Here is a 27773-nt window from a genome sequence, read left to right on the forward strand (position 1 = left end):
TGCAGGCAAATATAAACAATTTTGTTATTTTGGGTAACTGTGGCATAGCCAATCCTCTTTTGGGCAGTCTACCTGCAACAAATATTCATCCAGTTGATCAGCTCCCCCCCCCCCCCCCCCTCCCCCCTGTGCTGAAGAATGTGCAGTTACTTAGTGAAGGAAACACTGTTATGGTGAACAAAAGATTGTTAGTGGACATTAATACCCATCATTAAGACTGACTTTATGGAGTGATATCAGCATTGATTATTTCAGGAAACTTACGGGACTTACGTTGTGGCTAGGGCTTGATAAGCCAACAATGGAGGGTTATTGAAGCGAAAATCTGCTTTACAAAAACCAGGTGTCTTCTACTATGTCCTGAAATATGTTTGATTTGTTGCTTTGTTGCATACATTTTTGTGACAGTGAAAACATAGATGAACATGAAAAAGTGTTTAAAATTAGGAAGATTGTGAACTGTCTGAACACAAAATTCCAGGAAGCTTTCATTCCAGGTTAAACTGTTCAAACAAATGAAACAATGGTTCCATTTGGTGAAAGGTTACACATTCATCAGTACATTTCTGGAAAACATTTTAAATACAGGATGAAATGATATGAAGTGTGTGCTGTAAGTGGATATACTTGGAATGTTAAAGTGTATTGTGGAAAAGACATTAATGCTATAGACATAACAATTGTCATGGAGTTATTGGAATCACTTTTGAATTCTGGAAGGACACTCTTTGTAGATAATTTCTAAACTTCTATTAACTTGTTGCACATTCTGCTAGAAAAACAAGCTCACCTGGTAGGGACCATCCATGAAAAAAGAAGGGGAAATCCAAAAACTATTATCATAAAAATATTGAAGACGGGGGAATGGTGGTTGTAGAAAGCAACACAAAGGTGATTGTTAGAAAGTGGCATGACAAGAGGGACATCATTTTTTGACAACCAAACACAAACCTTAGCTTGTGACAGTGAAAACAAGGAGAGATGAAGTGAAAAAACCAAATACAATTGTGGATTACAATACACCCAGATCCTTCAATGATTTTCAGATCAAAAGAAAATCTATTGAAGTCAATGAAGTGGTTCTTCAAAGTGGCCTTTGAATTACTTTTCAATACTACTCTTATAAATGCTTATACTTTGTATGTTCAAATTACAACGCAAAAATGGATATCATTGCTTTCCATGAGGCTCTTGCAAATTAGTTGCATGGGATTGACAATGTTAAGGAGACACCAGTGAATGGTACTCACAAACTGGTTGAAACTGTAGTGAGACGACGACGTAACAACTGTTACCAGAAGCAGATTGGTGAAAGCATGCTATCAAACATAGCAAGCAGTGTCACTGAAATGTCAAATTTGCCCCCTCAGAGTTTGATGTGCATAGACTGTTTTTTTGCAATGTACAAATGTCTAAAAATGTAAGTTTTTTATTTTGTTAATTGAAGCAATTATATAACAGGTAATGGAGTTTTTATTTGCAATAATATCTTTATCAGATACGAGTGTGTGTCACGAGTGATGCATAGGGCCATATAAAGCTTCTAGCTGTATCTTAAGTTTAAAATAAGCCATGTGCATCATATTTTATCACACCATATTTATCAGGTTAAAATCAATTTTTTACAATTTCATGAATGATCAGATATACTAGCTTTCAATTTTCTAAAATAATATTAAGGAAGAAAGTCATGGCCAAAATAAAAAAATTACCAAAATTCAGCACTCGCATTCGGGAGGACGACTGTTCAATCCCGAGTCCGGCCATCCTGATTTAGGTTTTCCGTGATTTCCCTAAATCGCTCCAGGCAAATGCCGGGATGGTCCCTTTGAAAGGGCATGGCCGACTTCCTTCTCTGTCGTTCCCTAATCTGATGAGACCGATGACTTCGCTGTCTGGTCTCCTTCCCCAAAGAACCCAACCAAAATTCTGCCACCAGTCAAAGTGTTAATAGAAACGGGTTATGTAATTATATGGATTTTTTAGCATGCATGTAGCAATGGAAGCAGTTTTGTTTTCAGTCATTAGATATTTTTCACCATCTGGTGAATTTGCAATTTGACTAAATGATTTTTGTCCATAAGTATGTAAAATTTGGAAGATAACCCACATTCAAAAGCTGGAAGGTGCTACTGGATAGGCCACTTAGGTTTTTTTAGTATTATTTGTCCACTTACTGAAATTTAAGTATCCATTATAAGTAAAATTTATCTGTTGGATTTTGTTAATAACAAAGATTTTTTTCCCTAGGTGTATATATTTCACGTGTTTTATGAAATGTTGTAGTTCATCAAAAATCTGTTATAGGGTGTTTTTGAGGTTGATGCAGAAGATGGTTTGACACTAGTTGAAATTGCAGAAGATACAACTGTGCCAGACATAATACAGGCCACAGGATGCAATTTTGAAGTCTCATCAGATCTGAAACCAATGGGCAGAGTGAAAGTAAATGTTGAAGATGAATGACACCTCTTATCACATGCCTCGCGTAAAGACAACAGGTATAATGACTGCTGTAATTTGTTTTTCCTAGTAGATGATTGTTATCCCTTTGTTTTTACATCACTAGAATGTGTTTATTTATTGCTGGAGCTGTTGTCTGAAGTTATGTTTCATCAGTTGGAATATCAATGAGAAATTATCCATATGTCTACATTTTTTATTTTTTGCTGTTATGAAATATTTATAAGTGCATTGCAGAACAGGGACACAAAATATGTGAAAAGGTTGAAAGTCCTAAACATTAAAAATTTCATTCACAGATGAACGTAAGTACAATGGGTAAAACATTCGCAACACTGAAGGTATATCTGGGAGAGAATGGAACCTATCCAACAAATGACTAATAGTGGTATAGGTAAACATTTATTGTCAGAGCTCGTAAAGAATAAATTCTGAAGCTACCATGTGTCAGAGTAGAAAAATGAAGACATTTTATGTAGGTGCTCTTTGTGAAGGCTGCTTTGTGCTAAATCTGTAGCCGACCACCATTTACAGCCCGGGCGAGCTGGCAAACCACATACAAGACACACTCCCCATTGCACCCCCCTCAGATTTAGTGATGAGATGTCCCTGCAGATAGTCCATCAAAAACTGACCACACATCAAGCATGAAAACAGGAAGAAGGTGTACTGAACTACGAAAAAATAATTAAATTAGAAATAGTGAAACGTTCAAGTTAAAGATTAGCAGCATTGATCTTAGTTAAATGGGCGCTGTCTTGGTTATGGTATTGGGCTGTGAAAGGGAAGATCCGTGTTCAAACCTGTGTCCTGTCCTGTTGTATTCTTTTTTCACAAAATTGGGAACTATCTGTCCAGACATTGATGTGTGTGTTCTTTGTATTCAGATTTGTGTCTGTGTCATGGTGTAACGTCCGTTAACAACTACGAAGTGTAACAAAGGGAACTCCAGGCATATGTACCTCCTATTTGTTCTACACAAGTACCAGATGTTAGGACTCCTGCGTTCAATTTAGGAAGTTTTGACTCTTGAATTCCTTTATTGTAAAACAGTTCACACCCGTCTATTTGTTGTTTTTAATTTCTGTGAGAGGTCTGTGTGACTGCTCTCACTTTATCATGTTTACTTGTGACTGTAATATATTCTTACCACATGACTGGTGTTATGTAACCAGTGTATGGTATGACAATTCGCAAGACTAAAGAAGAACAGAAACGTCAATGACTGGACAGACAGTTCATAAACTATGGATTGGGGAGGGGGGGGGGGGGGGGGGGGGAGCAGGAGGAGGAGGAGGAGGAGGAGGAGGAGGGGGAGGAGGGGGAGGAGCTAAACACAGCTCACTCTGTTCATTCACAAAATCCAGAGTGCTGTATATAAGGGTTCATATATCGATGCGAGTGGTTAGACACTGGACTCGCATTCGGGAGGACGACGGTTCAATCCCGTGTCCGGCCATCCTGATTTAGGTTTTCCGTGATTTCCCTAAATCGCTCCATGCAAATGCCGGGATGGTTCCTTTCAAAGATCAAAGGGCACGGCCGACTTCCTTTCCTGTCCTTCCCTAATCCGATGAGACCGATGACCTAGCTGTCTGGTCTCCTTCCCCAAATAACACAACACATGTATCGATGCTGTGTTTCTTGACTTTTGGAAGGCAATTGATACAGTTCCACAGTAACATCTACAGAAAAAATAAAAGCTTTCTGTTTATTAGATCAGATTTTAAGGTGCCAGTGGAAGAAAGAACAAACCCACAATTTAGCAAGGATTAGTTTGAACACACAGTCGATTGTCACATTTTCGAATGCATTGTCTGCTGTATAAATTGTGAAGTCATATTGTATTAATTTTCTTGTCACTAAATTTAACCAAATGTGTAACATGCAATGACACACGATAGGCTCTTGTGCATTAGCATTTTCTCCCACCACCCCCATCATTTGTGACCGGACTCTGGACTTACTAGCAGACAGAATTAAACATGTTCTTAATGGAACATAATCAAAAGACCTGTGGGGAATCAATGATTGGTGCAGGGGCCAGCAGTTGACTCTCAAAATAATAAATAAATTTAATATATTGCACACAAATAGGGTCCCCCTGCAAGTCTGGGGTTAGATTAAGCCCAAGGTATTCCTACTTCTTGTAAGAGGTGACTAAAAGGAGTTGCACACGTTTTGACCTTTATGTGATGGTCCCCTGTCGGGTTACACCTCCATCTTTCTAAATTTTCCCGAAGAGTGAGCCAGTTGGGGAAGGGCGCCTTCCAGCATAGAGATCTTCAGCTCACTTTCTTGTCATCGCATTGCGGTCATGCTCATTCTCCATCTCTTGCATGAGGACATCTTCCTGGGTGCATTATCCACCATGCACTACGCAGTATCTCTTTCTGCACCAACAACGACCCATGGACTTCTTAGCACCTCATATTCAGCACAGTGGCCAGTCCGTTGTGGTGAGGCCGCCATGTACCCTGTTGATTGTAGCCCCTGACAACACAGGGATTGCTCTGCTGATGCCTGTGCTATTAACTCCCCACATATGCTATGGAGTAGATGCCCATCTCCTTGGGGCATCGGGACTCCTGGCAATGGTCATCCTACCGGGTGGCCCTTGCTGAGGCTGGGTGGCACCCGTGCAGAGGGCCCCTGGTCGGTGTGGGTGGCATCATGGCAGATGACACGCCATGAAGCATAGTATGTCATCTCTTGCTGGTGGTCCACCACCAGCAGTCTCTAAGTTGGCAAAATCCAACTTCAATGCTAAGAAATATGACCCCAAATCATTCCCCTCCCTGGCCACACCATGGGAGGAACGCCAGGCTAAGGAAGACAGTGAAGCCTATCCACCCCAGTACCTCGTATGTACGAGAGTTGATGGGGAATCTTTCATGTCCATGAAGCCTCAGTTTTTGTGGAGCATTTGGAGGACAAGTTTGGGGAGGTGGAGGGCTTGTCCAAAATGTGCTCTGGGTCAGTCTTGATAAAAGCAGCATCCTCTGCCCAGTCACGGGCATTACTCACTTGTGACAAGTTTGGGGATATTTCTGTTGCCATCACACCCCATAAGAGCTTAAGCATAGTCCAGGGTATTATATTCCACAGGGACCTTCTTTTGCAGTCTGACAATGAGCTGTGTGCCAATTTAGAGCTTCAAGGTGTTCATTTCGTCTCTTGCATCCTTCAGGGTCCGAGGGCTAATCAGGTTGCCACCGGTGCCTTCATCTTGGCCTTCAGGGGTGACATATTGCCCGAGAAGGTCAAGGTGATGGTCTAACACACGGTGTGATGTCAAGCCATGTATCCCTCCCCCAGTGCTGGAACTTCGGCCATATGTCTTCTTGCTGTACTTCCAGTGTCACATATCGAGATTGTGGACGTCCATCACATCTCAATACTCCATGTGCCCCACCTCCCATCTGTGTCAACTGCAGAAAGCATCTTTCACCTTGCTCGCCAGACTGCAGGATCTTACAGATAGAGAGGAAAATCATGGAATATAAGACCCTGGAGTGACTGATCTACACTGAGGCTAAGAGGAAATTTGAGGGTGTACATCCTGTGGCTATAACCATCTCTTACACCGCCACTACGAGAACAGTTGGCGCCCCATCAGTTCCTCGCATTCCTGTTGCCTCTCAGAACTGGGAGACTACACCTACCCCCATGACGGTGGGGGGGCACTTCCCTCCCTGTTGCTCCTGCACCACCTACTTTGGGACGGGAGCAACATCCCCCCAACCATTGAGGATTTCAGTCCCCACTTCTGTGCCAGAGAAGCATAAAGCTTCTTTGACTCCTCTCACTAGAAAGGAGTCCTTTGGGTCACTCCCTTCCCAGGTTTCTGCTAGTGGGAAAGATGACACTTGTCAGGGCTGAAGATCCCAAAAGTAGCTGGTCATAGGGCTTCATGCTCGTACTCAGTCCTGGAGACTGAATCAGTGAAGTCCTCCCACGCAGGGAAAAATAAGGAGTAACAGGAGACATCAAAAAGAAGGTCCCCAAGACCAAGGGAATGGCAGTTGCACCCACACCACCACTATCTACAAGCTGTGCGTCTGTTGATGAGGTGGAGATTCTGGCAGTTTTTTTCACTGCCTGGCTGAGCTACAGCAACTGTTAAGCTTTACACCTGCTTTCTGCACTGGCCTCCATGGCAATGCATACCCCTGCCCTCTGCGGCTATAAGAGATACTACAGGAACCGTAGTGACTATAATAGAGTGTCGGGTGGAGTTCGCGTTTATGTGCTAAACTCAGTCTGTAGTGAAACTGTGCCCCTTCAAACCCGTCTTGAAGCTGTGGCTGTCAGAATAAGGACGACACAGGAAATTATGTCTGCAATGTATATCTTCCTCCAGATGGTGCAGTATCCCTGAATGTTTTAACTGCACTGATTGATCAACTCCCTAAGCCTTTCCTACTTTTGGGAGATTTAACGCCCATAACCCCTTGTGGGGTAGCACCGTGCTTACTGGCCAAGGCAGAGACGCCGAAACTTTACTGTCTCAGTTTGACCTCTGCCTCTTATCTTAAATACTGGGGCCGCCACACATTTCAGTGTGGCTCATGGTAGTTACTCGGCCATTGATTTATCAATTTGCATCCCAGGACTTCTCCCATCTATCCACTGGAGAGCACGTGACGACCTGTTTGGTAGTGACCACTGCTCCATCTTCTTGTCGGTGACCCGATATCAGGCCCATGGATGCCTGCCCAGATGGGCTTTAAACAAGGCAGACTGAGAAACTTTCACCTCTGATGTAACATCATTGAAACTCCCTCACACTTTAACATCGATGTGATGGTTAAGCAGGTGATTACAACAATAGTTTATGTGGCAGAAAATGCGATCCCTCGCTCTTTAGGGTGCCCCAGCGAAAGGCAGTCCCATGGTGGTCGCTGGAAGTTGTTGAAGCAATTAAGGAGTGTCGGCAAGCTTTACAGCGGCATAAGCAGCACCCTTCCCTGGAGCACCTCATAGCCTTTAAATGGCACCGTGCCCGTATTCACCAACTTATAAAACGATGGAAGCAGGAGTGTTGGGAGAGGGATGCCTCAACCATTGGGTGCCATACGTCATCTTCGCAAGTCTCTGCAAAGATCAAATCTCTTTTCGGGTACCAGACCCCACCAGGTGTTCCCAATGTTAACATAAATGGCATGTTATCTACTGACACAAATGCGATTGCCGAGCACTTTGCTGAGCACTATGCTCGAGCCTGTGTGTTAGAGAATTACCCCCCAGCCTTTCTCACTCTCAAATGGCGGCTGGAAGGGAAAGTCCTCTCGTTCACTACATGCCACAGTGAATCCTATAACGCCCCATTTACAGAGTGGGAGCCCCTCAGTGCACTTGCACATTGCCCTGACACAGCTCCTGGGCCAGATCGGATCCACAGTCAGATTATTAAACATCTCTCATCTGACTACAAGCGACATCTCCTCATCATCTTCAACCAGATCTGGTGCGATGGCATCTTTCCATCACTATGTCAGGAGAGCACCATCATTCCGGTGCTCAAACCCAGTAAAAACCCTCTTGATGTGGATAGCTATCGGACCATCAGCCTCACCAATGTTGTTTGTAAGCCGCTGGAGTCGCATGGCCTACTGGCTCCATGTAAGGGCAGGTCCGCAGGGTCGCTCTACCACTGATAATCTTGGGTCTCTCAAGTCTGCCATCCAAACAGCCTTTTCCAGATGCCAACACCTGGTTGCCATTTTTTTGATTTACAAAAAGTGTATGACACCACCTGGCAACATCATATCCTTGCCACATTATATGGGTGGGGTCTCCGATGGCCACTCCCGATTTTTATTCAAAATACTCCGTACTTTCTATGTCCAAGTTGGTGCCTCCCATAGTTGCCCGCACATCCAGGAGAATGGGGTCCCGCAGGGCTCTGTATTGAGTGTATCACTATTTTTAGTGGCCATTAACGGTCTAGCAGCAGCTGTAGGGCCGTCTGTCTTACCCTCTCTGTATGCAGACAACTTCTGGATTTCGTACTACTCCACCAGTACTGGTGTTGCTGAGCAGCACCTGTCATTTGTTATGCACTTCTGTCGGCGCCATACAGTTCATCCAGAACCAGAAGTTTATCTTAACGATGATCCACTCGCCGTAGTGGAGACATATCGATTCTTAGGTCTCTTCATCTTCGTCAGCTTAAGCGGAAGTGCTGGCAGCGTCTCAATGCCCTCTGCTGTCTGAGCAACACCAACTGGGGTGCAGATCACTCTACGCTGCTGCAGCTCTACAGAGCCTTTGTTCAATCCCGCTTTGACTATGGGAGTCTGGTTTATGGTTCAGTGGCGCCCTCATCGTTGCATGTACTTGACACAGTGCTTCACTGTGGCGTTCGCCAAGTGACAGGAGCTTTTAGGATGAGTCTGGTGACCAGTGTCCTTGTGGAGGCTGGAGTCCCTCCATTGCGGGTTAGGCGTGCACAACTGCTGGCCAGTTATGTTGCGTAAGTTCGTAGTTGTCCTGCACATCCAAATCAGTCTCCTTTTCCCACCCACAGCGGTTCATCTCCTGCATCAGCAGCCTAGCTCAGGGCTTCCAATTGCAGTTCGTGTGCGATCCCTTCTTTCAGAACTGGAGTCCCTGCCTTTACCACCTACACTTGAGGTCCATTCACGTACACCTCCATGATGTACACCTAGGCCATGGCTTCATCTGGACCTTTTACATGGTCCTAAGGACTCAGTTAAGCCTGTGGCTCTCTGCTGCCATTTCCTCTTGATTCTTGACATGCACCGAGCCACAAAGTGGTTTTCATGGACTGCTCAATGGCTGATGGTCACGTTGGCTTCATGTATGTCCATGGAGGACATTTTGAACAGCATTCCTTGCCCGATGGCTGCAGTGTTTTCACTGCTGAGCTCGTGGCTATATCTTGTGCTCTTGAGCACATCCGTTCATCCCCTGAGGAGTTGTTTCTTCTGTGTACTGACTCCTTGAGCAGTCTAAAAGCTATCGACCAGTGCTACCCTTGTCATCCTTTGGTAGCAACCATCCAGGAGTCCATATATGCCCTGCAATGGTCTGGTCGTTCAGTGTTGTTTGTCTGGACCCCAGGTCAAGTCAGAATCCCAGGCAACAAACTTGCTGACAGGCTGGCCAAACAGGCTTTGCCGAAACCACTTGTGGAGATCGGCTTCTCTGCTACTGACCTGCATTCAGTACTACGCCGTAAGGTGTTGCGGATTTGGGAGACGAAGTGGCATAACCTCAGCATGCACAACAAACTGCGTGCCATTAAGGAGATTACGAATGTGTGGCAGTCCCCCATGTGGGCCTCTCGCAGGGACCCTGTGGTTCTCTGCCAGCTTCGCATTGGTCATGCCTGGGTGACACATGGCTACCTCCTGCGCCGTGATGACCCACCTTAGTATCAGTTCTGCGCCCGGCTGACAGTGGCCCTTGTCTTGGTGAGATGTCGTTCTTTGTCTGCCCTGCGACTCGCTCTTCAGTTACCAGACTCATTGCCTGACAAGGCCTCACTGGCTAATTTAGTTTTACGTTTTATACGTGATGGTGGATTTTATCATTCTAGATAAGTTTTAGCGCATGTCCTTTGTCCCTTTGTGTTGTCGATTCTGATGCTTTTAGGGTGGATGTTTTAATGTGTCGCAGAGTGGCTGGTTCTCCTGTTATTGTGCTGTACATTTCCTTTCTTTTCTTCTTTCCCTTGTGTAATTATTTTACCGGGAACAAGGGATCGATGACCTCGCATTTTGGTCCCCCCCCCCCCCCCCCCCCCTTTTTTTAAATCAACCAACCAATACAACAAGTAGGGGAAGAAATCCCTTACTGTCCAATTACGCTGTTGGCGATAAATCACTGGAAACAGTAGCAACTTTAAAATATTTAGAAGTAATCATGCAGAGTAACCTGAAGTGGAAATGAACACACAAAACTCATTGCAGGAAAAGAAGATACCGAGCTGAGATTCATTGAAAGAAACTTCAGGAAATGTAAGTCATGAGCGAAAGAAGTGGCTTACAGAACAGTTCTATGATGGATGTTAGAGTAAGAAGATCAAACTAAAGGGCAAATTTTATCATGGGATCATTTAGTAAGCACAGAAACATAACAGAGATGCTCGTTAAACTGTAGGTGACATGTTACAAGAGAGACATTGTATATCATGGAGAGGTTTACGGTTGAAATTCCAAGAACTTAGGTTCAGAGGAGAGCTGGGAAACATATTACAGACCCTGGTCATTTTTGCACAGAAAATCAAAATTACCTGTGCTGCAAAATTACAGGTAATCGTGGACTCTTAGATTGTAAGTATTTTATTTGTAGAAATAGTAAACAACCAATCAGTTGCAGAATGGAAGGTTTATTAAAATGCCTTTACCATGGTTTCAGTGTTTCGAAAACCATAGTCTTCAGGAGGAAATACTGACAACTGAATTGCATGTTGTGGTAAACATATGTAAAATATAGCTGAAAGATGCCTGTCAACGCAACCTCTATCACAATGTGTAAGCCAGTTGTCAGTATTTCCTTCTGAAGAAGAAATTTTTATAAACACTGAAACCATGGTAAAGGGGTTTTAATAAACCTTCCATTTTGCAACTAGTTGGCTGTTTACGATTTCAACAGAAAGATTTCATTCTACATTTGCTGCTCCAACCATGTTGAAAATTTTAAAAAGACAGCAAAAGAACTGTTTATTTTATAGCCAGTTTCAATGTTTTTTTCCGGTAGAGTAGTTGTTATTTACTGATTTTGGTGTCTCTCTTGCCAATTCTTGTATTCGTTTTTTACTTCTTATTTTTGAAGTACTGTATGTTCTTTGTTTTTCTCTCATTTGGCTGTTTTTGTGTTATGCTGAAATGAAAATGAGTTTATCAGTTTTATTGACAACACAGATCACATTTATTGAAATTTCTGGAAAAAAGAAACCATTTACGTTAAACCCTTCAAATCCAATAAATTGAAGGAAAAGTGTCTATGCAACCACACACTGTGGAAAAGTTTTTCAAAAGAAAGCATTGTCATAACTTGAAAGTTCTCTTCTGAAACACAATCATGTTAATAAGTCAGCACTTTCCTATTATGTGGAACCAGACATCTGTATTCTCTATTTTTCCTTCAAAGTATGAGACAGCTCATTACTTCCACATTTCCTGCTGGCGGGGAAAGATGCTTTTCCACTAAATTACTTAATTACAAAGGAATAGATATCTGTTTATAACATCTAAATGACTGAGATCCACCATTCTAGGTACACTTAATGGCATGTTTGCCATATTGGCATAAGTAGAGTTCATCACTATCATCCCACGGTTGCTAGGGCTGTGAAAACAGACTTGCGTGGATCTTGGGCCATAAGAGTTGCTAGCTTAGTATGAAGGTGCAATTCAGTGTTTCAGGTTTTTCCTTCATGTCCACCTGAAGTATCTGTCACATTATATTTTTCAGCAATTTGCTGGTTTCATCACAAAACATTCCTTTTTGTGGTAATGAAGGAAGTTTTTAATTTAGAATAGAGATAATAGTTTTATTCGGTGACTTTTTAAAAATCAAATCATACTGAAAACTATGGAGTTTGGAAAGATCATTAATGTGATGCATCAATTAAACTGCACATTTTTGTATTAAACAAGTATAAACACAAAAAGCACCAAACATGGCACTCTACGAATTTGTAAATCAATATGGTGCCTGTTCAGTTTGCTTTTATCTTTTATCAGCGAACCACAACACAGGACACACAAGTCATGCAAACATATTTCCATTGGTATAACAGATCGCAGATAAATGCTGCAACACATGTGGCATGGACTTGAGTAATGTCTGAAGTAGTGCTCGGGGGAATTGACACCATGAATCCTGCTGGGCTGTCCATAAATCCGTAAGAGTACAACGGGGTGGAGATCTTTTCTAAACAGCACGTTGCAAGACATCCCAGATATTCTCAGTAATGCTCATGTCTGGGGAGTTTGGGTGGCCAGCGGAAGTGTTTAAACTCAGAAGAGTGTTCCTGGAGCCACTCTAGCAATTCTGGACATTTGGGGTGTTGCATTGCCCTGCTGGAATTGCCCAAGTCTGTCGGAATGCACAATGGACATGAATGGATGCAGGTGATCAGACAGGATGCTTATGTCTGTCAGTCGTATCTAGACGTATCACTCCAATTGCACTTGCCCCATACCATTAGAGAGCCTCCACAAGCTTGAACAGTCCCCTGCTGACATGCAGGGTCCATGGACTCATGAGGTTGTCTCCACACCTGTACACGTCCATCCACTCGATACAATTTGAAACGAGACTTGTCCAACCAGGCAATGAGTTTCCAGTCATCAATAGTCCAATGTCAGTGTTGACAGGCCTAGGTGAGGGGTGAAGCTCCATGTCGTGCAGTCATCCAGGTTACACGAGTGGGCCTTCGACTCTGAAAGCCCGTATCAATGATGTTTTGTTGAATGGTTCGCACAATGACACTTGCTGATGGCCCGGAATTAAAATCTGCAGAAATTTGCAGAAGGGTTGCATGTATGTCACGTTGAACAATTCTCTTCAGTTGTCATTGGTCCCGTTCTTGCAGGATCTTTTTCCAGCCACAGTGATGTCGGAGATTTGATGTTTTACTGGATTCCTGATACTCACAGTACACCCGTGAAATGGTCATATGGGAAAATCCCCACTTCATCGCAACCTCGGAGATGATGTGTCCCATCGCTCGTGCGACAACTGTAACACCATGTTCAAACTCATTTAAATCTTGATAACCTGCCATTGTCACAGCAACAACCTATCTAACAACTGCCCTTGTTGTCTTATATAGGCATTGCTGATCGCAGCACCATATTCTGCCTTTTGATGTATCCCTGTATTTGAATACACATGCCTATACCAGTTTCTTTGGCACTTCAGTGTAAGATGAATATCAACAAAAGTAAAACAAGGATAGTGGAGTGGAGTTGAATTAAATCAGGTGCTGCTGAGGGAATGAGATTAGGAAATGACATTTAAAATAGTGGATAAATTTTTCTATTTGGGCAGCAAAATAACTGAAGATGGCGGGGGAAGAAGAAAAAGTCACTTGGAGCCATGTCGGGGCTGTAGGGTGGCTGCGGCGTCACATTGAACTTCGCCATAACTTCGGCAGCAGTGCACGATGTGTGAGCGGGCGCATTGTCGTGGTGGAGAATCAAATTGCCCTAGATTGCCGGGCGGACATGGTGAACTCGATCCCTCAAGTGATGGAGCACTCCAGCATAAAAGTCACCTTTGACATTCTGTCCACGAGCAACAAACTCCTCGTGAATCATTCCTCCCCGCCCCCCCCCCCCCCCCCCCCCCAAAAAAAAAAAAAAAAAAAAAAAAAAAAAGTGTGCCATTCCGTGCTTTGACTCAGGATCATACTTGTAGACCCAGGTCTCATCACCAGTAACCACTTTTCCAGAAGGTTCGGATCAACATTCAACTGTTGGAGCATTTCCTGGCAAACAGTCGTGCCGTTTCTTCTGATCCACCAACAAAACTTTGGGCACCAGTTTGGCACACACTTTTCGCATCATCAAATTCTCCGTCACAATCCTCCACACTGTACTCTGAGTCCCAGTTCATCAGCAATTAATCTAGTACTAAGACGATGGTCATTGTTTAAAAGTTCCCGCGTTCTATTCAAGTTTTGATCCATTTGGCTTAATGATGGCCTCTCAGAGTGGTCATTGTCTTCAACATTCCCACGCCCATCTTTGAAACGTTTGTGCCACATGAAAACCATTGCACAGGACATGGCTTCTTCCTTAAAAGGCCTCTTGAATCATACCGAGAGTCTCCGTGACGATTTTGTTCATTTGCACGCAAATCTTTATTGCATAACACCGCTCCATTTTTGCCTCTCCAACTTTTCGACTGAGGTCAATGACGCGCACTCACACTGCAAGCGGTGTGCACTCTCCAGGGTTCTGGAGGCAACTGCCGCAATGTTTGTTCGTTCCCTGAGACCCCCCACCCGACAGAATCAGTCTGCGCGCGCTCCTCTACTCAGAAATGAATCAGTCGTGAAACTTCTGAATCACAACTTGTATGTTTCTTCACATCTTTTGATAGTCTCTACTTTTGCTTAAACACATGAAATGGTCTATAATACTTGCCACACATAAGATTAGTGCAATATTATTCTATAGACAGTTCTTGTTGTTGTTGTTGTTGTTGTTGTTGTGGTCTTGAGTCCTGAGACTGGTTTGATGCAGCTCTCCATGCTACTCTATCCTGTGCAAGCTTCTTCATCTCCCAGTACCTACTGCAACCTAAATCCTTCTGAATCTGCTTAGTGTATTCATCTCTTGGGCTCCCCCTACGATTTTTACCCTCCACGCTGCCCTCCAATACTAAATTGGTGATCCCTTGATGCCTCAGAACATGTCCTACCAACCGATCCCTTCTTCTGGTCAAGTTGTGCCACAAACTTCTCTTCTCCCCAATCCTATTCAATACTTCCTCATTAGTTATGTGATCTACCCATCTAATCTTCAGCATTCTTCTGTAGCACCACATTTCGAAAGCTTCTATTCTCTTCTTGTCCAAACTATTTACCATCCATGTTTCACTTCCATACATGGCTACACTCCATACAAATACTTTCAGAAATGACTTCCTGATACTTAAATCCATACTCGATGTTAACAAATTCCTCTTCTTGAGAAACACTTTCCTTGCCATTGCCAGTCTACATTTTATATCCTCTCTACTTCGACCATCATCGGTTATTTTACTCCCTAAATAGCAAAACTCCTTTACTACTTTAAGTGTCTCATTTCCTAATCTAATTCCCTCAGCATCACCCGACTTAATTAGACTACATTCCATTATCCTCGTTTTACTTTTGTTGATGTTCATCTTATATCCTCCCTTCAAGATACCATCCTTTCCGTTCAACTGCTCTTCTAAGTCCTTTGCTGTCTCTGACAGAATTACAATGTCATCGGCGAACCTCAACGTTTTTATTTCTTCTCCATGGATTTTAATACCCACTCCAAATTTTTCTTTTGTTTCCTTTACTGCTTGCTCAATATACAGATTGAATAACATCGGGGAGAGGCTACATCCCTGTCTTACTCCCTTCCCAACCGCTGCTTCCCTTTCATGTCCCTCGACTCTTATAACTGCCATCTGGTTTCTGTACAAATTGTAAATAGCCTTTCGCTCCCTGTATTTTACCCCTGCCACCTTTATAATTTGAAAGAGAGTATTCCAGTCAACATTGTCAAAAGCTTTCTCTAAGTCTACAAATGCTAGAAACGTAGGTTTGCCTTTCCTTAATCTTTCTTCTAAGATAAGTCGTAAGGTCAGTATTGCCTCACGTGTTCCAGTATTTCTACGGAATCCAAACTGATCTTCCCCGAGGTCGGCTTCTACCAGTTTTTCCATTCGTCTGTAAAGAATTCGTGTTAGTATTTTGCAGCTGTGGCTTATTAAACTGATTGTTCGGTAATTTTCTCGTCTGTCAACACCTGCTTTCTTCGGGATTGGAATTATTATATTCTTCTTGAAGTCTGAGGGTATTTCATCTGTCTCGTACATCTTGTTCACCAGATGGTTGAGTTTCGTCATGACTGGCTCTCCCGAGGCCATCAGTAGTTCAAATGGAATGTTGTCTACTCGCGGGGCCTTGTTTCAACTCAGGTCTTTCAGTGCTCTGTCAAACTCTTCACGCAGTATCGTATCTCCCATTTCATCTTCATCTACATCCTCATCCATTTCCATAATATTGTCCTCAAGTACATCGCCCTTGTATAGACCCTCTATATACTCCTTCCACCTTTCTGCTTTCCCTTCTTTGCTTAGTACTGGGTTTCCATCTGACCTCTTGATGTTCATACAAGTGGTTCTCTTATCTCCAAAGGTCTCTTTAATTTTCCTGTAGGCAGTATCTATCTTACCCCTAGTGAGATAAGCCTCTACATCCTTGCATTTGTCCTCTAGCCATGCCTGCTTAGCCATTTTGCACTTCCTGTCGATCTCATTTTTGAGACGTTTGTATTCCTTTTTGCCTGCTTCATTTACTGCATTTTTATATTTTCTCCTTTCATCAATTAAATTCAATATTTCTTCTGTTACCCAAGGATTTCTACTAGCCCTCGTCTTTTTACCTACTTGATCCTCTGCTGCCTTCACTACTTCATCCCTCAAAGCTACCCATTCCTCTTCTACTGTATTTCTTTCCCCCATTCCTGTCAATTGTTCCCTTATGCTCTCCCTGAAACTCTGTACAACCTCTGGTTCTTTCAGTTTATCCAGGTCCCATCTCCTTAAATTCCCACCTTTTTGCAGTTTCTTCAGTTTTAATCTACAGTTCTTATATAAATTAAATTGAGGAATTCGAAACCCATAAGTATTCACTGAATAAAAGTGTCAATGAAGATAAGAGTTCCAGAAAACTAAAACTGTAGCAAATGGACGTTGGACAACAATTTTTTTTTTACATTCTGAAGATACTGCTTCTCCCAGTAGTGACAAAATTCTGGCTTTCACTGTAGCAGTACACTAATTTTACTCCTACAATTAGTGAGTGAAAAGTCCCATTCTGAAATACATTTCTTGTTGTTTAGGGTACTGAATATTAAATTTTTCAGACATTTTATGAGAAAAAAACTCTATTCTTCATGAGAGGATGAAATTTCAACTTGTGTAAGATGGGCGTGATTCTTGTTTCAGATTCTGCTAAATCATTACTGAACAAATGGCAGATTCCTGTCTTACGTGGTCATGATGAAGAGAATAAGATGGTGATGATGATGATGAGAATAGAATGGTGATTATAATTATAATGATGATGAAGAAAATAGGATGGTGATAATGACTGTAAAATTGTGTTTGTATGCAACACAAAACATCTTGGTAATTGAGTGAATGTTGAGAAAAATTTCAGTTTTGGAAATGGCTTAACATTTATAAAACCAGGACTGAGTGAGTGGGTGTTGTTACTTTTGTTATTTCATTGGAGAATTGAACTAGTTCTTTGTCTTAAGACTAAGCAATTTGTAATAAATGTTCCAAGTTGAAACTTGGTTTTATTGTTATATAAAAGATGCAACTACCACAGCAATTTGTGGATTAAATTGTTCTGCATTGTGCCGTTGGTCACTGCAGTCAGTCATGCTCCCATTAACACATGTGTTACAGTTTTCCTTTTTGTAACATTATCACACTGTTTAGACCATTTTGACATTTTAATACTGTCAGTTGTCATTTAAATCTCATTATGGGACATGGTATTTTGTTTTAGCCTGATAAATTTCATTTTTGACACTACAGTATGTATATTAATAAAACAATGACATTTTACGAATAAAATAATCTACTTTACCATAACTGTGAATTGCTGCTTAATTTCCATTTTGTAAGATTTTTAAGAAATGAACTATATTGTAAGACTGAGAGAAACTATAAAGAAATTTAACTTTTGTTATGCCTCGTTTGTATATAAAAGCAAGGTGTTGCTTCAGATTATGAAAAAATATTGTAACAAAAATCTGTATTTTTTATAATAAAGTTGACTGAAGAATTTTAGATACTGCAACTGCTTATATAGTTTCATAGTTACTTTTAAGTATTTCCACTTTGCACACTTCAAAATAATGTACATGTCTTACATTGGTGAGAGCTGTTGTTTAGAATTTTTGGTAGCTATCCTCATTATTCCTGTACATTCTTTTTTTTTTAAGCAGTGGTAAATATCAGTGGAGGAAAAATCTGTATGATCACAAAAACTGAATATATTAAACCAAGTGAGGTGGTTAACATTCTGGTTTCATATATTGCAGAAGTACTAACAAGTGCTCTGTTATCATGCTGTCTGGCCTTCTTTCAATGTGTGAACATTTTGTCTTAAGAGAGAAGAAAAAAACGGAATGGAATGCTAGACTAATTGGGGTGGGGGCAGGGGGGTTAGATTTGTCAGAAAGTCAACCTAGATCAGACCTCAGCGGGCTAAAAATTTCACTTCTGTGAGAATGGAAAGATAATGAGGAGCTACTGCCTAGAAACAGGTTTACCCTGGTATTGCCTAAGCAGCCCGATAGGTGAATATGTCTCAAACATAGATTTGCTACGTGTGTGGGGGTGAATTGTTTACATATAATACATTTTGCACTCCTCAGTAAGGAGAGAGAGAAAAAAAAAAGATTTTGGGAGAGTAAGTTGTAATACCTCTGATTGTGATACTTGTAAACCAAGAAAGGAATGTTGTAGCAGATAATTTCTTTATGAAATCAGTTTAAATAAAGGCTGCCAGCATTGCTTTGACCCACAAGAAGCAACAAAAATTGTCACTACCTCTATACCAAAAATGAAATCCCTATAGCAGTCTGACTACTTTTAGAAATGATTCAGAGATCCAACAACTGGACAGGAAAACATAAATCAGTCACAGTTCATATACCACCACCACCACCACCACCACCACATACCTCTCGGCAACTTTGCTGATAATCTCGACAAAGATAAGACCAGAGTTTAAAGTCAAAAGGAAAAACATCACACACATAAACGCCACAGTCAAATTTCCTTCAAAACAAATGTAATTTATTTGCTTCAATGAAACTTGAGTGAAGTTGATTTTGTGTGTGTGTGTGTGTGTGTGTGTGTGTGTGTGTGTGTGTGTGTGTGTCCCTCTCATCATGGGGTGTGGGTGATGGGGTCTTCTCCAGCGTATACCTCTCCTCCCCAAGGATGCTACTGGCCATTAAAATGACACCACCAGGAAGGATATTAGCAATGAAACTTTTCTTACGGTGCCTATGCAGTATAAGGAAGGGTATGTAATTAAATTTGTAGGTTGTTTGGGGTATTCAGCACAAAGGTGTTACCTTTGGTGACAGCCACACCTACTCTGACCCAGCTGGGCATCAAGTGAAAGTGAACTCGGATGACAGATACAGTCATATCATTCCATGCTGCTTTAACTCTGTGCTAGAATTCATGAGTTGTAGTGGCTGGTGTGTAGTGGCAAGCCGGTCTCGGCAGCCCGTAGCTGGACGTTTTCTGTTGTGAAGAGAAGGGGGCACGTGCTGATGGGAGCAAAAGGCACATACTGTATTTATCTATTATAAGTCAGGACACTTGAGTCTAGGGACTGCAAATCTGGTGATTTGGTGCCAGTTGTGTGCACTCGCTGGCCTCAGATCTGCAGCTCTTAGTGTTTTCTGTTGGCAGAGAGCAAAAGCTTGCGTTAGTCTATATACGGTTTGCAGTTTTTGGTTATTGTGTGTTTATGTTAATACATCTTTCATTTGGGAAATTTGTTCACTGCAACATACAGCAATAATAAAAACTTACATTGACACATCTGTTGTGAGCATCCAGTTGGCGATGATGAAAAATTTATATGGATGTAACATAGGTATTCCCCTCCCAGAGTAGACTCTCTAAAGCAACACAATGATGCTGCCTACTGAATGGAACGTGGGAGTAAAGTGCTTTATATGTACTTACCTGTCCCAACGCGTATTGAATGCTTCAGCTTTGTTCTTTGATCCGTGATATAAATATCTGTGAAGAAAATTGTGAATTTTGTAATGTAAATCAGTTTTATGAGTGGAAGCACAAAGTAGGAAAAGATATTCTTGAATAAGTTCATACGTGCACAAGGACAGTTGGTTAAAAGTGCAGATGAAAGCATAAAGGTATATTTTATGTGCCACAGCTTAAAATATTAAGCAATAATAAAACTGGTGGTCACTGCCCATCTAAAATGGACAAGACACTTCATTCACCTGGGGAAGTTAGTTATCCTCTGTAGCACATATGGGGGTAATCTGTTGAGATAGGCTGTTTCAAAATTTGAAAGGAAGGAAATAGCTAGGAAAACAGCAATGAAGATTCCACTTGACCACATTCTTGACTGTTTTGGATATCTGGTTCAAGATAGTGGCTTGCAGCATCATAACTTCTTGTCAAGAAAAGATGCACACAACATAGCTCAAAGTTACAACCTAAAGTCTGAGGCTACAAGACACACAAATGACGGTACTAGAGCAGAATCTTGGTCGAAGGAGATGGAGGAAACCGCTTCTGTTCTCCAATTCTACAAAGTGGAAGGTGGTGTATCAGAAGAATAGGATTTGTGAAAGGATTTAATTTTAATAATAGTGAATGATGTCCCAAAAGGTATGTTATACAAATTTGGAAGTAACTGTTTGCATGGAGAGCACTTCTGGTTTAAATGAATACAGTTTTGAACTAACAACTTTACTGGTGTTAGGTGAATTACGGCAGGGACTCACATGTTCATTCATGTTTCCCAAAATAGATCTTAAAGTTATGGAAGTGTTTAAGTGTCATAAAAATTCTTATAAGTGTTCTCCAGACAAAAGTATTGGTCTGATATGGCAGATGTGTTTTTCAGAGCATGGTGCAAAGTAATGACTCCAACCAAACATAGATTGTTCTGTCTGAGGCACACTGACAGAGTATGGAGAAAAAAATCTTAGTGTGGTAAAGGGATATAGAAATCAAGTACAGGCATGTAAGAATATTAGGACATTAGTGGTAATTTTAGAAAAGGCTATACTTCACATGAAAACAGACTCGTACATTTCAAAATTTGGGACATATTTTGGAAAAAAAGAAAAAAAAACCTAAAAGACCATATGTGCAAATTGGGCATATTGTTACTGACAGCACACTGGCCTTGACACAAACATGCACTTGGAAAGAATGCGTGGCATGATAAAACGTATATATTTGAAGGGAAAGAAGCCCAAGTGACAAAATGTGGCCATTCATGCGCTTATGCATTACTTGCCAGACAAATTATATGACAGGTTGCTACATTTGAATAAGGGAAAAGTGACATCTGAAGTGTCAGCCATAAGACAATGGCACAAATCTTCACTTGGGGCTTACATGTAAACATATGATTTGTGCAGATGGAAAGTAGCAACGACCAATAAGAAGACATAATCAAACAGTTTGAAGACAATCTGTGCAAATGTGAGCTACATTGTTCCTAGAATGAAATTTTCAATCTGCAGCGGAGTGTGCTCTGGTATGAAACTTCATGGCAGATTAAAACTATGTACCAGACCAAGACTCGAACTTGGGACCTTTACCTTTCGTGGGCTAGTGCTCTACCGATGTTGTTCCATCTGCAAAGCCTGAATTCATAAATTCATATGCAGCTGTGTTGTCTCAGCCATTAAATTGAACATGTGTAAACACATTCATTTAATTTCCTATTTACAGCTGAAAAAGTTGTTGTGAATCTGACAAGCAAGATGTTTCTGTTGTACGAGTTGTATTTAGGTGAAAGTCTTATATATTGGGCTCATTTCGAGTCCATGGACACACTGGTGAAGATCCAGTCTTAAGGAAATGCACAGTTTTTGCACAATAAGGCCATGTATTCATGAGCCATATGTCCATTTTGCAGGCAAACAGCAGTGTTATTTCGTGACAAAAATAAACTGTGCAACATACTGTACAGTATGTAATAGAAAAGATGGTTTACACACTAATGGACACATTTATTTACATCCTTGAACATATATGCAAGCATGCATAATTATATGTACAAAGGCTATACTAAGTGTAAGGTATGTTTCTACAAATGCAGACTTGTACTTTTTTTTTTTTTTTTTTTTAAAAAAATCTTATGGGACTTATCTGCTATGGTCATCAGTCCCTAATCTTACACACTACTTAACCTAAATTATCCTAAGAACAAACACACACACCCATGCCCGAGGGAGGACTCGAACCTCCGCCGGGATTAGCCGCACAGTCCACGACTGCAGCGCCTTAGACCACTCAGCTAATCCTGCACGGCACTTGTACTTTTCTATTGTAAAATGGCACTTCTGTATTCGTGCATTTTGCTGCATGGTATGATAGTGTCAATTTGTGATAATTAGGTCTTATTACCAAATGTTCTGGGCAGAACATTTGAGAACAGTATAAATAGCTAATAACAGCACTGTCTTCACAGTGTTAGATACTACAATCCCTATTTCCTACTAGTAACATTGATTCTAGTATGAAACTGAAATTCGTTATAGATTCCTCTGTCACAGGCATAAATGACTGAGTCATTGAAAACAGATGAAGACATCTGGTGATAAACTACTGAATGAAGTTCCATTATTAACACTTGACCATGTAATGTATTTTGCTTTGATTGTTGTTTTGTTTCTGGGTTACAGTAGTGCACACAAGTTTCATCTGCAGTCATAAACCGGTGGAAAAACTCTTGTTCATTTCTCCTAAAATGGGCCAAACATGATACCGATATATCCATTCTCATGCATTTTTGATCCAGCATCAAGAGTCACTGCACCCATCTTGCACATAATTTTTGCATTTCTAATTCTTCAGTTTAAATGTGATCTACCCTTTCAGATGACATCTGGCTAGCATGAGCAATTGCACGCACTTTCAATTGGCGATCCTCAATGGCCATTTTGTGCACTTTTGCAATTATTTCTGGAGTAGTGACAAATCTTGGCCGACAACTGCGCGGATCTACATCTACATCTACATTTATACTCCGCAAGCCAACCAACGGTGTGTGGCGGAGGGCACTTTACGTGCCACTGTCATTACCTCCCTTTCCTGTTCCAGTCGCGTATGGTTCGCGGGAAGAACGACTGTCTGAAAGCCTCTGTGCGCGCTCTAATCTCTCTAATTTTACATTCGTGATCTCCTCGGGAGGTATAAGTAGGGGGAAGCAATATATTCGATACCTCATCCAGAAACGCACCCTCTCGAAACCTGGCGAGCAAGCTACACCGCGAAGCAGAGCGCCTCTCTTGCAGAGTCCGCCACTTGAGTTTGTTAAACATCTCCGTAACGCTATCACGGTTACCAAATAACCCTGTGACGAAACGCGCCGCTCTTCTTTGAATCTTCTCTATCTCCTCCGTCAACCCGATCTGGTACGGATCCCACACTGATGAGCAATACTCAAGTATAGGTCGAACGAGTGTTTTGTAAGCCACCTCCTTTGTTGATGGACTACATTTTCTAAGGACTCTCCCAATGAATCTCAACCTGGTACCCGCCTTACCAACAATTAATTTTATATGATCATTCCACTTCAAATCGTTCCGCACGCATACTCCCAGATATTTTACAGAAGTAACTGCTACCAGTGTTTGTTCCGCTATCATATAATCATACAATAAAGGATCCTTCTTTCTATGTATTCGCAATACATTACATTTGTCTATGTTAAGGGTCAGTTGCCACTCCCTGCACCAAGTGCCTATCCGCTGCAGATCTTCCTGCATTTCGCTACAATTTTCTAATGCTGCAACTTCTCTGTATACTACAGCATCATCCGCGAAAAGCCGCATGGAACTTCCGACACTATCTACTAGGTCATTTATATATATTGTGAAAAGCAATGGTCCCATAACACTCCCCTGTGGCACACCAGAGGTTACTTTAACGTCTGTAGACGTCTCTCCGTTGATAACAACATGCTGCGTTCTGTTTGCTAAAAACTCTTCAATCCAGCCACACAGCTGGTCTGATATTCCGTAGGCTCTTACTTTGTTTATCAGGCGACAGTGCGGAACTGTATCGAACGCCTTCCGGAAGTCAAGAAAAATAGCATCTACCTGGGAGCCTGTATCTAATATTTTCTGGGTCTCATGAACAAATAAAGCGAGTTGGGTCTCACACGATCGCTGTTTCCGGAATCCATGTTGATTCCTACATAGTAGATTCTGAGTTTCCAAAAACGACATGATATTCGAGCAAAAAACATGTTCTAAAATTCTACAACAGATCGACGTCAGAGATATAGGTCTATAGTTTTGCGCATCTGCTCGACGACCCTTCTTGAAGACTGGGACTACCTGTGCTCTTTTCCAATCATTTGGAACCTTCCGTTCCTCTAGAGACTTGCGGTACACGGCTGTTAGAAGGGGGGCAAGTTCTTTCGCGTACTCTGTGTAGAATCGAATTGGTATCCCGTCAGGTCCAGTGGACTTTCCTCTGTTGAGTGATTCCAGTTGCTTTTCTATTCCTTGGACATTTATTTCGATGTCAGCCATTTTTTCGTTTGTGCGAGGATTTAGAGAAGGAACTGCAGTGCGGTCTTCCTCTGTGAAACAGCTTTGGAAAAAGGTGTTTAGTATTTCAGCTTTACGCTTGTCATCCTCTGTTTCAATGCCATCATCATCCCGGAGTGTCTGGATATGCTGTTTCGAGCCACTTACTGATTTAACGTAAGACCAGAACTTCCTAGGATTTTCTGTCAAGTCGGTACATAGAATTTTACTTTCGAATTCACCGAACGCTTCACGCATAGCCCTCCTTACGCTAACTTTGACATCGTTTAGCTTCTGTTTGTCTGAGAGGTTTTGGCTGTGTTTAAACTTGCAGTGAAGCTCTCTTTGCTTTCGCAGTAGTTTCCTAACTTTGTTGTTGTACCACGGTGGGTTTTTCCCGTCCCTCACAATTTTACTCGGCACGTACCTGTCTAAAACGCATTTTACGATTGCCTTGAACTTCTTCCATAAACACTCAACATTGTCAGTGTCGGAACAGAAATTTTCGTTCTGATCTGTTAGGTAGTCTGAAATCTGCCTTCTATTACTCTTGCTAAACAGATAAACCTTCCGCCCTTTTTTTATATTCCTATTAACTTCCAAATTCAGGGATGCTGCAACGGCCTTATGATCACTGATTCCCTGTTCTGCACTTACAGAGTCGAAAAGTTCGGGTCTGTTTGTTACCAGTAGGTCCAAGATGTTATCTCCACGAGTCGGTTCTCTGTTTAATTGCTCGAGGTAATTATCGGATAGTGCACTCAGTATAATGTCACTCGATGCTCTGTCCCTACCACCCGTCCTAAACATCTGAGTGTCCCAGTCTATATCTGGTAAATTGAAATCTCCACCTAAGACTATAACATGCTGAGAAAATTTATGTGAAATGTATTCCAAATTTTCTCTCAGTTGTTCTGCCACTAATGCTGCTGAGTCGGGGGGTCGGTAAAAGGAGCCAATTATTAACCTAGCTCGGTTGTTGAGTGTAACCTCCACCCATAATAATTCACAGGAACTATCCACTTCTACTTCACTACAGGATAAACTACTACTAACAGCGACGAACACTCCACCACCGGTTGCATGCAATCTATCCTTTCTAAACACTTTCTGTACCTTTGTAAAAATTTCGGCAGAATTTATCTCTGGCTTCAGCCAGCTTTCTGTACCTATAACGATTTCAGCTTCAGTGCTTTCTATCAGCGCTTGAAGTTCCGGTACTTTACCAACGCAGCTTCGACAGTTTACAACTACAATACCGATTGCTGCTTGGTCCCCGCATGTTCTGACTTTGCCCCGCACCCGTTGAGGCTGTTGCCCTTTCTGTACTTGCCCGAGGCCATCTAACCTAAAAAACCGCCCAGCCCACGCCACACAACCCCTGCTACCCGTGTAGCCGCTTGTTGCGTGTAGTGGACTCCTGACCTATCCAGCGGAACCCGAAACCCCACCACCCTATGGCGCAAGTCGAGGAATCTGCAGCCCACAAGGTCGCAGAACCGTCTCAGCCTCTGATTCAGACCCTCCACTCGGCTCTGTACCAAAGGTCCGCAGTCAGTCCTGTCGACGATGCTGCAGATGGTGAGCTCTGCTTTCATCCCGCTAGCGAGACTGGCAGTCTTCACCAAATCAGATAGCCGCCGGAAGCCAGAGAGGATTTCCTCCGATCCATAGCGACACACATCATTGGTGCCGACATGAGCGACCACCTGCAGATGGGTGCACCCTGTACCCTTCATGGCATCCGGAAGGACCCTTTCCACATCTGGAATGACTCCCCCCGGTATGCACACGGAGTGCACTTTGGTCTTCTTCCCCTCCCTTGCTGCCATATCCCTAAGGGGCCCCATTACGCGCCTGACGTTGGAGCTCCCAACTACCAGTAAGCCCACCCTCTGCGACCGCCCGGATCTTGCAGATTGAGGGGCAACCTCTGGAACAGGACAGGCAGCCATGTCAGGCCGAAGATCAGTATCAGCCTGAGTATCAGCCAGAGACAGAGCCTGAAACCGGTTCGTCAGACAAACTGGAGAGGCCTTCCGTTCAGCCCTCCGGAATGTCTTTCGCCCCCTGCCACACCTTGAGACGACCTCCCACTCTACCACAGGTGAGGGATCAGCCTCAATGCGGGCAGTATCCCGGGCAACCACAGTCGTAGCCCGATCGGGGGATGCGTGGGACGAGCTGGCCGTCCCCGACAAACTCCCATCCGGACCCCCCAACCAAATTTAAATTCATTTTTCCACTTGGCAACAGTTGAATATGAAGGAGCAGAGTCCCCCAGTGTATTCTGGAAATCAGCACATATGTCGTTTGCTTTCATACCTTTCTTTGCTAAGTACTTAATTACTGCTCGAATCTCGATTTTGTTAAATTTTTTTTTATTTTTAAAAATTTTTTTCCTTCTTTGCAAATCACTACACTGGAACAACAATAGGGCCATGTCACTGGGGCCATATCACTGCCACAGCTCTCTTCCAAGAGCAGACATGGCACATGTTTACAGGCAACAGTCCAATGAATATCACATGAACAACTTGTTGTGCTAGTGATGACCTCTCATAGTGATTCCGAGAACTTTTCAAACCACCCTCGTATTTCTGCTCAAAAGTCAGCCTTGCAAAGCAGAAAATACAGACTATAAACAAAATTATTGATCATGTAATGTAATGTAGTGTAATGTAATGTTAGTGTGGTAAGCAAGATTTTCATTGTCGGAAAGTTGGGTCACAGCTGCCTGAACTATAGGTTCCCAATGTGTGGAAGAGCGGGATAATATACTAATTTACTGCCTTGTGGATAATCACTATCTGACAATAGTGACTCCAGCAGCATCCATACTAGGTGTATGGTCGTAGGTTGGTACAACCTGATGCCAGACATACAAGTCCCTCCTCGAGATGCTGTGTAACGTGACAATTCCCATCCTCTTTCTCACTCAGGACATCACTGAACTCAGTGACCTCCTTGTTGGCAACAAGCTGTAGATTTTGTGCCTAATGTTTTCTGTTTACGAAGACTGCCAACTTCAGTGTTTTAACCAATATTGTGTTACAAATTCTGTATACTGTAATTTTATGTTTTTCAATAATAAGTCTCTGTGTTTTATTTACACCAATGGATATGATTGGAATGAAGAGAAAAACTCATGTGTTGTATACAGTGGAGAAACAAATAGATATAGAAAGAAACAAAAACAATTAATTATTTCAGACTTTTTTGAACAGGCAAAAGTTTTATTGTTTTCATTTCATATTTTGAACGAGTTAAAGAGAA

General features: G+C 42.1%; 1 protein-coding gene across 1 annotated transcript in view; it reads left to right on the forward strand.

The window, feature by feature from the left end:
* The window catches only part of LOC126183666 (succinyl-CoA:3-ketoacid coenzyme A transferase 1, mitochondrial), an 88934-nt gene extending 71428 nt beyond the window's left edge, over positions 1-17506 (forward strand). Inside the window, exons 10-11 of the mRNA XM_049925819.1 lie at positions 2308-2501; positions 17158-17506. Coding sequence (XP_049781776.1) covers positions 2308-2466 — 159 coding nt within the window. The 3' untranslated portion in view covers positions 2467-2501; positions 17158-17506. The remainder of the gene's footprint in view (positions 1-2307; positions 2502-17157) is intronic.
* Positions 17507-27773: the final 10267 nt, after the last annotated feature.

The sequence above is a fragment of the Schistocerca cancellata genome, chromosome 4 (genome assembly GCF_023864275.1).
Source record: "Schistocerca cancellata isolate TAMUIC-IGC-003103 chromosome 4, iqSchCanc2.1, whole genome shotgun sequence".
NCBI lineage: Eukaryota > Metazoa > Arthropoda > Insecta > Orthoptera > Acrididae > Schistocerca > Schistocerca cancellata.